Raw genomic sequence first — 14,403 nt, 5'->3', positions numbered from 1 at the left:
AAAAGAGCCATCATCCCTACCTTTTGTCCCTCAAGTTTGAAGCCACAAGCAGCAACGCCTGTACCCTCAGCATCATTTGAAACCCCCCCCCACCCAATGCCTCAGTACATATGCAGTCTGTATTTACCAGCTTGGGGAGGTCTGGTAGAAAGGAGTCTCTTTTCAGGCTTGCTAATAAACAACTGAGAACGGAGGCGCGCATGTCATTACTATAAGCTCGATTTTATTAGTGTTTGGTCAGTGAGTCTGCCATGAGCATAGAATGAGAGGCAGATAATAAGGACAGGAAGAAACTGATCAACAGTAAAGTGGCCCCATATTTATTTCTCTATTCACAATTTACACTGTACCAGTTTTAACAAACGATTCGAGAAAGCTAGATATCATACATGAAATGGTGACTCTAGATAGAGGTAAGGAGCCTCGGTGATTTCTTGGTTTATAATTATTTTTCAATTACAATACAACTACCAACTACCAAGAGCTTAAGTTCCCACTGGAGTGGTACATAACATTTCATTACTACTAGAAACCATAGGAATGTTCCAGGGAAACAGACTATCAGCACTTAGTGAGGTGGAGTCTAGCCAAAACCCCAGGCTAACTTCCAGATGCCTGCAGATGAGCTAAAATCCTTTTAAAGGGCTCAGACTCTCCAGACACTAGTTTTCAGTCTTTTCTGGGAACTGGGAGTTTTTATGGGAGGGTAGTTAACTATCGGAAGAAAACATTTGGACCCTGCACAGAAAGCCCTGCAGGGATGGGTGGTAAGTCCAATAAGCAAGATTTCATCTTTTGTAGCTCCTGGATCTCATCATTCCAAGGGCCATAGTGCACCATCAGAACCTTTTCTGCCTTTTGTATTGTATTCAGCGCCTCTGGTATTGCAAACCTGAACCACGGGAGGTAAAAGGAGTAAATCCACCCATTCAACCAAGCAAACTTTAATCAAGGGTCTACTCGCACCCTGTGAAAATACAAAGTTATAGAAGGTCAATTTGTCCTCAAGGATCTTACAGTCTGGAGGGGTTGGTGAGAGACTTTCACGAACATACGGCAAGGCAGAGATTGAAAACAAAGTTATCAGAAAAAGCATGAAGGTTCCAAGGTCCTGAGAAATGGGAAAATCTCAAAGTGTTAATCTGGTGTTTATGCCACGGTTTACTCAGGAGCCTTCGTCTCCAGGTAACCAAGTCCATCCCTGACCTGCCTCTGCAGCCCTGTTCTCTCTTTCTCTCTCTCTCTGACCAAATGGGTGACCTCTGTGTCTTGGGTATCAGATCCACAAACCATTCGTAATCTTAGGATCAAGCTTCAAACACTGCCTCAGCCAGGGTGCACTGATGGCAGCTTTAGCAAGGCTGGAAGTAAGTATTCCATCTAGAAACAGGGCCTCCCAGTGATCTCAGCCGCAAAGGTAGATGACATCAACCCTACTGTTCCTTCCGTGAAACCTCCAAAGCAGGGTTTCTCGACCTTGACACTATCGGCATTTTGGGCCGGACAATTCTTAGCTGTGGTAACAGCATCTCTGGTCTCTACCCTGAATCGTGACAACCAACTGTCACCAGACATTGCCAGACATCTCCTGGGGGCAAAATTACTCCTGGTTGAGAAGAGCTGCTTTAAGAGGAACAGGATAGGGAGGAGGAAGAGCTCCTGGACTTGAAGTTGCGAGAGTGAGGGCAGTGAGAGAGGTGTGAGGAACCCAAGGACTGAGAAGAGGGGCCACATGCAGGTGGTGGGACTGCTTGGCAACTTCTCCCTCGGAATCTCCTTTCAGAGCTAAGGGCTTTCCCCATATCTCTCAGGAGGAGATTCTAAAGCTTCCATTTTTCCATAAAACAGAAGGAAAGGATCTCTCCTAAAGGGGAAACGAAGAAGTTTCAACATGCTTAACGGCACCACAGAAAAAAGGTAAAGGACAGAAGAACCTAATGAAAGACAGGGAGTGGCCTGGAAAGTGTCAGGAAAAAAGAGAAAGACTTACCCGTTGAAGAAGAGTTGGGCCAGTTTGAAGAGCTCATGGCCCATTTCGACACTGGACGGCCCATGGCGAACCTCAACCACTCGGAGACTCTTCTGTAGATGGGTAGCTGACTTTTGCCAGTCCCCTGCAGAGACACAAAAATCTGGTTCCAGGAGAGAATCACAGTCAACTGTGGATGAATGTTTTCAGGGTGTGGAAAGCTCAGTAGGAGGGAGAACAGCTTTAGCCGAAGGCTAAGAGGTAGGCTAGGGTCATGACCAAACATACAAGGCAAACTTGTTCCTCAGAGCAGAAAATGAAGACACAAGTCATACCTAAGGCGGCATAGGCCTGGGCCAGGTCATCCTCCATTTCTCCCACCAGACTGTGTTCTCCTGACAGGAAGCTCTGGGCGTCACGCTGGCACCCCAACAATAGCTGAATGGCTCGCTCTATCAATGCAAAGGAAAGTGGCCTCATTACCACACAAACCCAGTCCTGGAAATGTGAACCCAGCTCTTAAGTTCCATATTGGCTGGGTTGAATGTGGAAACCCTACTTTGTCTCCTTGGGTTGTGACCAACCCACGATGTTTGTTCCAGTAAAGCTGTTGTTCTCTTATGTTTTCTCTTTCGATAGAAAAAGGTGCTAGGTGAGGCCTCTCCCCATTTACTCTGGGTTTCCAACTTCAGTGGCCTAGATTCCACTTAGGACCATGATTTCTCTTGACACTGAAATCTAGGTTAAAGGTCAGCTTTCACAAAGTTCAGTAAATAAATTCCTATGACATCAAGTTCGAAGGCAGAGTTTGCAAGGGTGATGTGGAATTCTACAACTGTCTCTCTGAAGAAAGCAGGATACTTCCATCCATTGGACACACGCTCCACTACTCTCTACAAGAGATGAGGCTCTGATGAGAGCAAAGAATCTCTTTAGAAAATTAAGTCATTAGGCCCTGGAATTAAAAATAAATCCACTGAACTTCTGGATATGCACAAAGATCATCGGTGTCAGAGATAACCCTTTAGTTATCATGGGGGTATTTTAACTTAGCTCTCTGATGCACAAGAGAACAACAGCTTAACTCCTCTGGCCCTTTTTCAAGGACACCACACAAATTCAGCTGGTTAGGGTTTGGTCTCATTGGCCTGCATAGCCATCTTGTGGCTGGCATGGGGATAATTAAATGTAATTCTTCCATCATCACTGAGTCTCCTTGAGTCCAAGGTGATCTCAGAATGAATAAAAAGGACGGGGCTGGAGGACCAAAGCAGGGAGCCAGTCTCACCTGGTTTATCATTTCTGAGAAGCTTCCGGGCCATCCCAACCTGCTGCTGAAGGTCCTGTAACCGAGAGATGAGGTGATCTCTGCTGACTGACTCCGTACAGGATGTGCTGCCACAGATCAGTACATCGTCTCCCTGTGGAAGTCAGTTTTGTCTTCATTCCTGTACCACGGTCGGTTAGCAACATTGCATGTGCCTTACATTATAGGGTCACTCCACAGCTTCTGACCCCAAAGAGATGCCGGCAATAATACACCATGACCAAAGCCTGACTCACTTCGGTTTGACAGCAGCAACTCTACTGAAAGCAGTAGATGATCCCACCCTAAGATTTAATTTTTGCAACCAAAATTAAACTGGTATTACAATTCACAGTTTCTTTCCATCTCTAGACTCCTTTCTTATCTCTCTTTAGGGTCAGAGCTTTGGATGACAGACACATTCCTAGTGGTTATGAAAAGGCCATATGAGTACAGAGTTGTTGGGGGCATCTGGGTGGCTCAGCTGGTTAAGCATCGGACTCTCGATCTCAGCTGAGGTCTTGATCTCAGGGTTGTGAGTTCAAGCCCCATGTGGGGCTCAGTGCTGGGCATGAAGCCTACTTTTTTTTTTAAAGGGGGTGTCTGAGTGGTTCAGTCAGTTGAGTCTCTGACTCTTGATTTTGGCTTAGGTCATGTTCCCACAACCCAGGGTCATGGGATGAATCAAGCCCTGCACTGGGCTCTGTGCTGAGTGTGGAGTCTGCTTGGGATTCTCTTTCTCTCCCTCTGTCCCTCTCCCCGGCTCTTTCTCTCTCAAATTAAAAAATAAAATAAAAAGAGTACAGAGTTGTTGAATCACTTTGTTGTGCATCTGAAATTAACGTGACATTGTGTGTCAACTATACTTCAATTTAAAAAAAGCAAAAGCCATAAGAAAACCAAAGGAAGAGGTGCCAGGCGAGGCCTCCCCACATTTGACCTTGGGTTTGTAACTTCAGCTTTCCAACACAACCAGCTCTACATTACACTTATGGTTCCCCTAAGAATACTGTGTCCTCTGGCAGAGGAGAAAATCTCTGAGGTGAACATTTGCTGGTTTTTTAATGCCAGTATCGGCGCCCCTGGGTGGCTTAGTCGGTTAAGCGTCCGACTTCAGCTCAGGTCATGATCTCGCGGTTCATGGGTTTGAGCCCCGCGTTGGGCTCTGTGCTGACAGCTCAGGGCTTGGAGTCTGCTTTAGATTCTGTCTCCCTCTCTCTCTCTGCCCCTCCCCTGCTCGTGCTCTGTCTCTGTCTCTCTCTCTCAAAAATAAACATTAATTTTTTTAATTAAAAAAAATAAATGCCAGTATCTACACCCTCATTTGGCAATAGCAACGTGATTTCTCCTGAGGATCCTCTCCTACCCTCCCCCACTCAGGACCCCGTGGCTGAGGGGGTGGTCATGTGGCTCCAATCTGACCCATTCCTCTGGGCCAAATGGCTGGAGGAAAACTATGTGACTGATTTTCCACCAGCCACAGGGATCGGGCCAATGAAATGAAGCACAATTTTGGCCTATACTGCTGTGAGAGGAGCGCATTTTTTTTATCCTCCTGGACCAGGAGGATGTGAGGCTGGAACTGCCGGTAGCTATCTCGCCACCACCACCAGAGGGAAGTCTGTCCGAGGATCGCCTCGCTGAGAAAGTGGAGCTGAGGGAAGGAGGGAGGGAGAGAGAGAAATCGGTCTCGGTGACATTATCTGAGTCCCTGGATCCAGTTGTTATCTGAAGTACCCCCATCCTGGGACCTTTTAGTGATTTATTGAGCAAATACATGCCCAGTCTTTTTTTCCCCCCTTCCCTCTCCCTCACACCAGTTTAGGTGGGATTTTCTGTTATTTGCAAGAGACAGATTACTAAATCCAACGTTTCCTGTGGTTCCTGTGGAGGGGTAACCAGTGTGAGGGGAAGATGAGCTGAAGGGGAAGAGACTTGCTCTCAGCCTCCCCTGAGAAGCCTCCAGGCTTCTCCTGAAGATTTATGGCCTCTGGGCTGGATGACTGACCTCCAGCCAAAGTAGAGAAGCAAGAAGAGAGATTTACCTGCATGAGCGCCCCGCAGCTCCTACAGCAGAACGCCTCCCACCGGGGCCCTGTGGCGGCTGAGTGCTTCTCGTTCTGACAAGCTGTGCAACTGCAGTCAAAGAAATACTGTGATCTCAGCTTCTGTTGCCTTTCGGCAGCACGCATCCTGCTCTGGTGAGGCCCTGCAGAGAGACCACATGTGGCCAATAGTGAAGGCAAGAGGGAGTCAAGCACTCAACTTAAAAAACTTCAGTTTAGGGGCGTCTGAGTGGCTCAGTCGGTTAAGCATCTGACTCTTGATCTCGGCTCAGGTCATGATCTCATGGGTTTGTGAGTTCAAGCGCCGCACTGGGCTCTGCACTGACAGTGAAGCACGGAGCCTGCTTGGGATTCTGTCTCTCCCTCTCTCTGCCCCTTTCCTGCTCGCACTCTCTCGTTCTCTCAAAATAAATGAACAAACTTTAAAATAAAATAAAAATGCAAAAAAAAAAAAAAAAAAAACCCTTCAGCTTAGTAGAGGATCTGGTCAATTATTCATCATGTGCCAGGTGCCTTTTACTCAAACATTTGTGGAACTAGATATAGAAATAAGCTTCTGGGGTGCCTGGGTGGCTCAGTCAGTGGAGTGTCTGACTTCAGCTCAGGTCATGATCTCACAGTTCGTGGGTTCGAGCCCCGAGTCGGGCTCTGTGTGGAAAGCTCAGACAGAGCCTGGAGCCTGCTTCAGATTCTTTCTCCTCTCTCTGTCCCTCCCCCGCTTGCATGCATTCTGTCTCTCAAAAATAAATAAATGTTAAAAAATATTTAATTAAAAAAAGAAAGAAAGAAAGAAGCTTCCAAGTTGGAAGGATAGGAAGGAAAAAAACCCAAAAAGTTATTCTGAGCCCATTTTTGGCAGAGGAAGTTTATGGGATTAAGCAGTGAGATACGTAATAGCTTAGACACAACACGGCCAAGGAAGGAGGCCAGGAGGCCTTTTCTTTTTCTGGCCCAAGTATGCACTGCCTTCACCTGTCCATTGGTTTGCCCATTCTGATTCACCCTGTCCTTTCCTGCCAGAGAAACGTGGACAGTGGCGAGGCAGGGAGGGCTCACCATAGCAGTGGAGAATCTCTTGCCCTTTTTCAATCTGCTGTGATGCCCGAACGGTGGCGACGGTGCTAATGAAGGACACGCTGGTGTTGGGGCTGCAGGAATGGTTCAGGAGGCTGATGACAGGGAAGATGCCCGTGGCAAGGCGGACCTGCCTGCTGTTGGTCACGCTGTTCTCTTTAGATCCTGAAAGAGCAAGAGGAAAGGAAAAATGTGTCAGGACAGTAGTCTTGGCCTCACTGTCGATTCCTCAGAAGATGAGCTGGGCAACTGGGCCTGAAGCCCCGTCTGAGTCATAGTTCCATAGCCGGATCTGATACATATCAGATGAAACATGACTCACAGCAAACTCTCGTCCTCAGGAAGCAAAGCAAACGAACACATGAAAAGTCCACTGAATCCTGGAACCCAACCATTGCGTCTTGATACCAGAAAAATCCAAAGATTAGAACTTATGTTTTTTTTTAATGTTTATTTTTGACAGAGAGAGAGGGAGAGACAGAGCATGAGCAGGGGAGGGGCAGAGAGAGGGGGACACACAGAATCTGAAGCAGGCTCCAGGCTCCGAGCTGTCAGCACAGAGTGCGATGCGGGGCTCAAACTCACAGACCGCGAGATCATGACCTGAGCCGAAGTCAGACGCTCAACTGACTGAGCCACCCAGGCGCCCCCAAAGATTAGAACTTATTAAAAAAAAAGAAGAAGAATAAAAAAGGAATTATCAGCCGGGAGCCTTCTAGGTAGACAGTTTCATAATGTTCACCAGGACACAGAAACCAGAGTGCCTGGTGAGGTGATTTCCCAAAGACTTTTATAGTCGATGCCACTTTTGTTTAACCGGTCTCTGGTTAGTTAATAGAACAAGTCACCCGATCACTATCCCAAACTAGACAGGCTGATAATATATTTAAAAAAATCATGTTCCTTATGCTTACCTATTCGTTCTGCCCTCTGTCCCAACTTTATGGGAAATCAGTCATTGAAAAAAAAACCTCTCTGGAAAAGCTCTAATTCAAGACAGCCACATGTCCCACACGATCTCTTCTTTGAAACACAATTAGCCAGCAATTTAACTACGTGATTGAAAATTAGGAAGGAAGGGAAAGGCCTCTAAGCGGGAAGGCTAGTTCTGCACCAAAGCTCATGACTGATACTCATAGATGAGTTCTTTATGCTCTCATGTGGTCCTATTTGCTCTTGTTTTAGCCACATTTTTGGCTGCCTTAGTTATTCAGTTTCTCAGCCCACAGCAGCCCAGAAACAGAGAACTAATAAGAGGCAGGTTTTATGACAATGGCAAAGGAGACAGGTGACAGACAGGAGAGGGAGGTAGAAAACTTGTATAAGAATAACAGCCCGAGGGCAAACAAAAACACTAGTACCATTCAAGTTTTACTACCGGTGTAACACTTCCCTTAACCAGAGGTTCCTAGACCGACGGCGTACCTACATGGGTTTTGTAATGGCCATGCACGGCTCGGGAATATGTGTGCAAAGGCAGATAACCCTGGGCATCCAGAAAGGCTTAAATTGTGTTCAGTGGCCTTGGTGTAAGCGTGAGGAAATCGTATTCCCAACGAAACCGGCTGAAATATGAAAGCTGCCGGTACTTCAAGGGAAACCTTCAGTTTTCTGGAAACCTGAAAAACCATCGGCTAATTGCGGTATCATGGCCTATGCCAGGAATCCCAACACACCAGTTGCCCAAGAAATGAAGCGGTCTAGGTGCAAATGTGATGAATAAAGAAAATATCATGATCCATCATGTGAAAATGTCTTAGAAAGGAAAACGTTAAATATAGGAATAATGTTGTCTCTCTGCAGACAATCCTATTATCTGTTGCTATGGAGGGCAAGAAAAGAACAAGTAAATAAAATTCGCAGGGAATCCAAATGACTCAATTTTAGTCACCAGTTCTACAAATTGTATTGAAATCTTTCATCAGAGCTTGTCTTCAGTATTTAGCAGATTTTAGTTTCCCTTCCTTTTCCCCCTGGCCAATGCCTACCTTCTGGTGTATGTGCTAATGAGCAGTAAAAATGCTAAAGGGTAGGCAGCGAGAAGGAGCAGTACAGGGCACGAACAGTTTGTTTTCTGAATAATCAGCCTCTGCATAATTAAAAGTTGACTTGCATTCCCAACTACTGATAACTGGCAGGCTATATTAGCACAGTTGTTAAAATTTTCCCAGAAAAAATTATCACAATACGGTGAGTAATGGCAGCTTTGTGAATTATTTATAGATTATCCTCTAACATAAGTAGGTCCAGGAACTGAGTGGGGTGAATATTTATGCCGGAGTTGAGTCTCCCTCTAATTATTTCTAAAAATGAAGTATTGATTTTAAAAAATTACCCAATATTTTACATTAGTCATCTGCTAGGAGAGATAATGGAAAGTGAGAATATATATGTACCTTATCAACCAAATTTAATATGTGACATTTGTGCATAAAACGAAAACGAAAACAAAAGAGGGAGTGATTCTTTATTTTACCAAAAGTGTACCTTAGTAATATCCCTAGTGCATTTACAATGGGGTTCAAGTACAGAAAAAGAGATTTGTTCCAGACTTCCAGACTATACCTATTCCGGTAGGTATTTTATAACAAAAGAAATTTGTGTGTATAGCACACAGATAATCAAGGATCCAAACTGGAGGTAGATTCCTTGGTTGTTGAAGAGTGAAAGCAAAGGGCAGTGAATTAATCTGAACCTGCATGGAACCTCGTTAAGCCTTGTGATGAATCCAGATACCTCTGGAATCTGCCATTCCCACTGAGATAGAACCACACATATCAGGGTCTAGAATATCATCTGTGGCCAGTTCTGTGCCTTAAGATAAGTACCAAAGAGAGGTTTCTGATGAACTTTGATTAAATAGGATTCATACAAAGATAATAACATACTTTTTCATAGGTTTTGGTCAAAGTCTATCCTAGTTAACACTTTAATCCTTCTGTGCTACTGATGAAAGAGCTGCTAATGAAATTCAACGAGAACACTAAACTGAGAGGTGTCAGAACCCCAAAGAAATAATAAAAAGGGATATAACAAGATTAGAAATATGAGCAGACTAAAACAAAATCAGTTGGATTCAAAAATGAAAGTGAACATCACTGGTAGGCCGGTAACTGGTACAACTTTCCTGGAGGGCAAATTCCCAATATGTATCAAGTGCCTTAAAAATGTTCATACGGGGCGCCTGGGTGGCTCAGTCCCTTAAGTGTCCGACTCTTGATTTTGGCTCAGGTCTCGGGCTCTGCACCAACAGCACGGAGGCTGCTTGGGATTCCTCCTCTCTCTCTCTCTCTCTCTGCCCTTCTCCCACTTGAGTTCTGTCTCTCAAAATCAGAGAGACAAATGCTCATACAAGTAAAGTTCCCATTGTTTGAATTATTTTTGTTATTTAGAAAACTAATCAACATTACAAAAGGAACACATGGTAGTCAGAAAGAAATTACAAAGTGAAAATTGTAGAGAAAATAAATCATCTATAAGCCTACCAGGCAGAGGCATTTTCTTGTAGTCCTCTTTCTAGCCTCATGCATGAAATTTTTCGTGTCATTGGCCACGTGGTACACATAGCGATTTATCGGCTACTTCTTTTCACTTAACATATCATGGCCATTTCTTTATACTCTAACCTAAAATCCTTAACACAGTTAAAACAAACAAACAAACAAACAAACCCCCCAAACCCAACAAAGCAACTTTGCCAATCTGACAGGGAAAAAATGGTATCCAGTTTTAATTACAATAGAGACATGGATTTATTTTTATTATTTTATTATTTATTTTTTAATGTATATTTATTAGAAAATATTTATTTCTGAGAGAGAAAGAGAGAGCATGCACAAGCAGGGGAGGGGCAGAGAGAGAGAGAATTTCAAGCAGGCTCCTGTCAGTGCAGAGCCTGGCTCAGGACTCAAGCTCACGAACCGTGAAATCATGACCTGAGCAGAAATCAAGAGTCAGAAGCTTAACTGAGTCACCCAGGCGTCCCACCGCTATGCATATTTTTAAAGACTGATTGCTAAAGATTTGATTTTAAGATTTGCACAGTTGTTAGAAACATTCTCTCATTTTGTCATGCACATTTTAGTTTTGTTTGTTTTTTTTTTTTTCCTTCCTGGGGGTGGTTTGCTGTTAAAATAACTATTTCATTTGCTTATAGTGCTGTGTGCCAGCAACTTTGCCCAGAGTTTACCTGAACACTTTTTTCTGCTGGTCTTGCCCCGGATTACTCACATGATTGCATTCGTCTGGCACATAGTCTTTTACCCTCAAGAAGGCTAGCCTGGGCTTGTTTATGTGGCTACACAATTATTCCAAGAAAATGACACGGAAGCTACAAGGCACCTTAAAGCTTAGACTCAAAAGTCACATAATGTCACTTCTACTGCATCCCATGGGTCAAAGTAAGTTACAGGGCTGGCCCAGATTCAAGGGCACAGGAAACAGACTCTACCTCTTGATTGGAGAAAAACTAATGTCAAGTGGCAAAGGGGCAAACATAGGGATGGGCAAAATTGTTGGGGTCATCTTTGCAAACAGTCCTCCCCAGAGGCCTGGAGGTTCACCCAGCCCTCTCAGTATCCATATAAGAATACTGAGTGAGGGGCGCCTGGGTGGCTCAGTTGGTTAAGCGTCTGACTTCAGCTGAGGTCATGATCTCGCGGTTCCTGAGTTCGAGCCCTGTGTCTGGCTCTTCGCTGACATCTCGGAGCCTGGAGCCTGCTTCAGATTCTGTCTGTCTGTCTGTCTGTCTCTCTGTCCCTCCCCTGCTTGTGCTCTCTCTTTCAAAAGTAAATAAACATTAAAAAAAAACAAGAATACTGGGTGAAATTTCTCTGACATATCTTTCTAGATATGTCTCCTGAGGTAAGGGGAACAAAAGCAAAATAAAAAGCTTTTGCACAACAAAAGAAAACAACCAACAAAACTAAAAGGCAACCCACTGAGTGGGAGCAGATATCTGCAAATGACAGATCTGATAAGGGTTAGTATCCAAAATGTATAAAGAACTGATATAACTCAACACCCCAAACAAAAAATCCAAGTAAAAAATGGGGAGAAGAATAGAGATTTCTCTAAAGAAGACATATGGAAGGCTAACCGACACATGAAAAGATGCTCAACATCACTCATCATTGAGGGAAATGCAAATCAAAACCTTACACCTGCCACAATGGCTAAAATGAAAAACTCAAGGATCAACAAGTGTTGGTGAGGTTGTGGAGAAAAAGGAATCCTCGTGCACTGTTGGGGGGAATGCAAACTGGTGCAACCACTGTGCAAGACAGTTGGGAGGTTCCTCAAAAAGTTAAAAATAGAACTATCCTATGATCCAGTAATTGTACTACCCAAGGAATATGAAAGCACTAAGTCGGGGCGTCTGGATGGCTCAGTTGGTTAAGTGTACCCGACTCTTGATCTCAGCTCAGGTCACAATCTCATGGTTCGTGGGATTGAGCCCCACGTCAGGCTCTGTGCTGACAAGAGGAGCCAGCTTGGGATTCTCTCTCTCTCCCTGTCTCTGTCCCTCCCCCATTCTCTTTCTCTCTCTCTCTCTTTCTCTCTCTCAAATTAATAAACTTTAAAAAAATTTTTTTAAGGTTTATTCATTTTTTAGAGACAGAGACAGAGCATGAGTTGGAGAGGGGTAGAAAGCGAGGGAGACACAGAATCCGAAACAGGCTCCAGGCTCTGAGCTGTCAGCACAGAGCCCGATGAGGGGCTTGAACCCATGAACTGTGAGATCATGACCTGAGCTGAAGTCAGATGCTCAACCAACTGAGCCACCCAGGAGCCCCTCAAATTAATAAACTTTTTAAAAAAAGTTTAAAAAAGGTTTTTAAAAACAGAAAACATGAATTCGAAGGGATATATGCACCCCTATGTTTATTGCAACATTATTTGTAATAGCCAAACTATGGAAGCAGTCCAAGTGTCTATGGATAGATGAATGGATAAAGAAGTGGTGTGTATGTGTACACACACACACACAATGGAATACTATTCAGCCATAAAAAAGAATGATGTCTTGTCATACCCAACAACATAGATGGAGCTAGAAAGTATAATGCTAAGCGAAGTATGCCAGTCAGAGAAAGAAAAATGTATGATTTCACTCGCCTGTGGAATTTAAGAAACAGAATAAATGTGAGGAGCCTGGGCAGCTCAGTTGGTTAAGCGTCCAACTCTTGGTTTTGGCTCAGATTTGTGGGTCTGAGCCCTGCGTCAGGCTCCGTGCCTCAGTGCGGAACCTGCTCGGGATTCTCTTTCTCTCTCTCTCTCTCCCCCTCTCTCTCTGGCCCTCCCCTGTTTATACTCTCTCTCTCTCTCAAAATAAATAAATAACCTTTAAAAAGAGATTTAAAAAAAAGAAAAACAAAACAAATGGACAAAGGAAAAAAAAGAGACAAACCAAGAAACCAACTCTTAACTATACAGAACTGATAGTTACCTGAAGGGAGGTGGGTGGGGGGATGGGGGAAATAGGTGATGGGGATTAGATTAAGAGTGCACCTGTCTTCATGAGCATTGAGTAACGTGTACAATTGTTGAATCACTCTGTTGTACACCTGAGATGAATACAGAACTGTGTGTTAACTACACTGGAATTAAAAAAATAATAATACTGAGTGAGACACAGAGAGGTTAAATAATCTAAGTTCATATGGAAAGTTAGTGGTTAGATTCAGTAGAATGGAAACCCAGGTCTGTTGCCTCCAGTCCCATATTTTCATCCCTTCAAGGACCTCTTTTACCTCCATTCTCTATCTTCTTTATTGATTCTGGTGTTTTTGATATTTGGTATTTAGGTTAAATCTAGCTATCTTTAATTATCAAAATTGGATACCAATGCTTTAAAAAGCTTCTCTCACCCCAAGACCATATAAGTGTTCACTTGTCTTTTTTGAGATATTTTATGGTTTAATGCTTCACTATTTAAACTTAATGATTCAGAGAAAGAATTTAATACTTTTTTAGGGGGGCTATCATATCAGTACCAAGCCCTTTCAGTATGTATGTATATATGTATGTATGTATGTATGTATGTATGTATGCATTCTTCTTCTTAAGAGTTCAGATTTTATTAAACAGGTTACAGAAGAGGTTTAGTCAAAAAAGACCAACTACATCCACATGATCATCAGACTCTTCTGATTCTTCTTTTTTTTAAATGTTGATTTATTTTTGAGAGAGAGAAAGAGAGCGAGAGCGAGAGCGAGAGTGAGAGTGAATGAGTGGGGGAGGGGCAGAGAGAGAGGGGGACAGAGGATCTGAACCCGAGCCAAAGTCAGACACTTAATCAACTGAGCCACCCAGGCGCCCCCAGTCTCCTCAGGCTCTTCTTTCTTTGCTTCCACCTCCTTCTCTTCAGATGGGCAGCAGTGGTGGCGGGGCAGGACCTCCTGCGGGTGCAACGCCAGCTGCTGGGGCGGGTCCATCAGCTCCAACTTCTCAAAGGACATTTACACCCTCTGCTCTAATGGGGGCATTGACCTTAGCCTTCCTGACCGCCGCCAGGTCAGGTCATACAGGCTGAGGGCAGGGGAGATGCAGGCCAGCTCGGACACCAAGGTCCTGGGAGGGCGAGTGCCAAGCAGACGCTGCAGGGCGTGCTGCTCTGTGCAGGAAGGGAGGGCCTCACCCCAGCTGCTGCCTTAGCTTGCTCGGAAGGACCCAGTAAAAGAGTTCGGTACTCTTACAAAAAGGCCATTCTCATCGCTTATTCGAGATGAACTTTAGAATCACTGTCAAATTCCAGGAAAAATCCAATTGTAATTTTGTGTGAAATTGCATTACGCTGATTTGGGGAATGTGGGGGAACTGCCATGTTTAGTTTTCAGTCTTTCCATCTAAGGATATGGCCTGTCTCTGCATTTACACAAGCCTTCTTGTACATCCCTCTAAATTAAAATATCCTTGCATTTCTGGAAGAAAGCCTACTTGGTCTTATAGTAGTGTTCCGTCAGTAAACTACTGGATGTGATATGGCA

The 14,403-nt window shown here is 44.2% G+C and overlaps 1 protein-coding gene across 3 annotated transcripts in view; it reads right to left on the bottom strand.

The window, feature by feature from the left end:
* SMYD4 (SET and MYND domain containing 4) overlaps positions 1-14,403 on the bottom strand; it is a 69,178-nt gene that overhangs the window by 22,442 nt on the left and 32,333 nt on the right. For 2 of the 3 annotated variants that reach the window (XM_078437586.2, XM_060646927.3), the window contains exons 6-10: positions 6,398-6,580; positions 5,321-5,484; positions 3,258-3,390; positions 2,305-2,421; positions 1,991-2,114 (exon numbers count right to left, since the gene is read on the bottom strand). In XM_078437586.2, the coding sequence (XP_078293712.2) occupies positions 1,991-2,114; positions 2,305-2,421; positions 3,258-3,390; positions 5,321-5,484; positions 6,398-6,580 (721 nt within the window). Of the gene's footprint in view, positions 1-201; positions 893-1,990; positions 2,115-2,304; positions 2,422-3,257; positions 3,391-5,320; positions 5,485-6,397; positions 6,581-14,403 lie in introns of those variants that run through there. The other variant, XM_060646926.3, reaches the window with a different exon arrangement.

This window comes from Panthera onca, chromosome E1 (assembly GCF_046562875.1).
Source record: "Panthera onca isolate mPanOnc1 chromosome E1, mPanOnc1 haplotype 2, whole genome shotgun sequence".
In the NCBI taxonomy this organism is placed as follows: domain Eukaryota; kingdom Metazoa; phylum Chordata; class Mammalia; order Carnivora; family Felidae; genus Panthera; species Panthera onca.
This window is presented reverse-complemented; position numbering and strand designations above follow the sequence as displayed.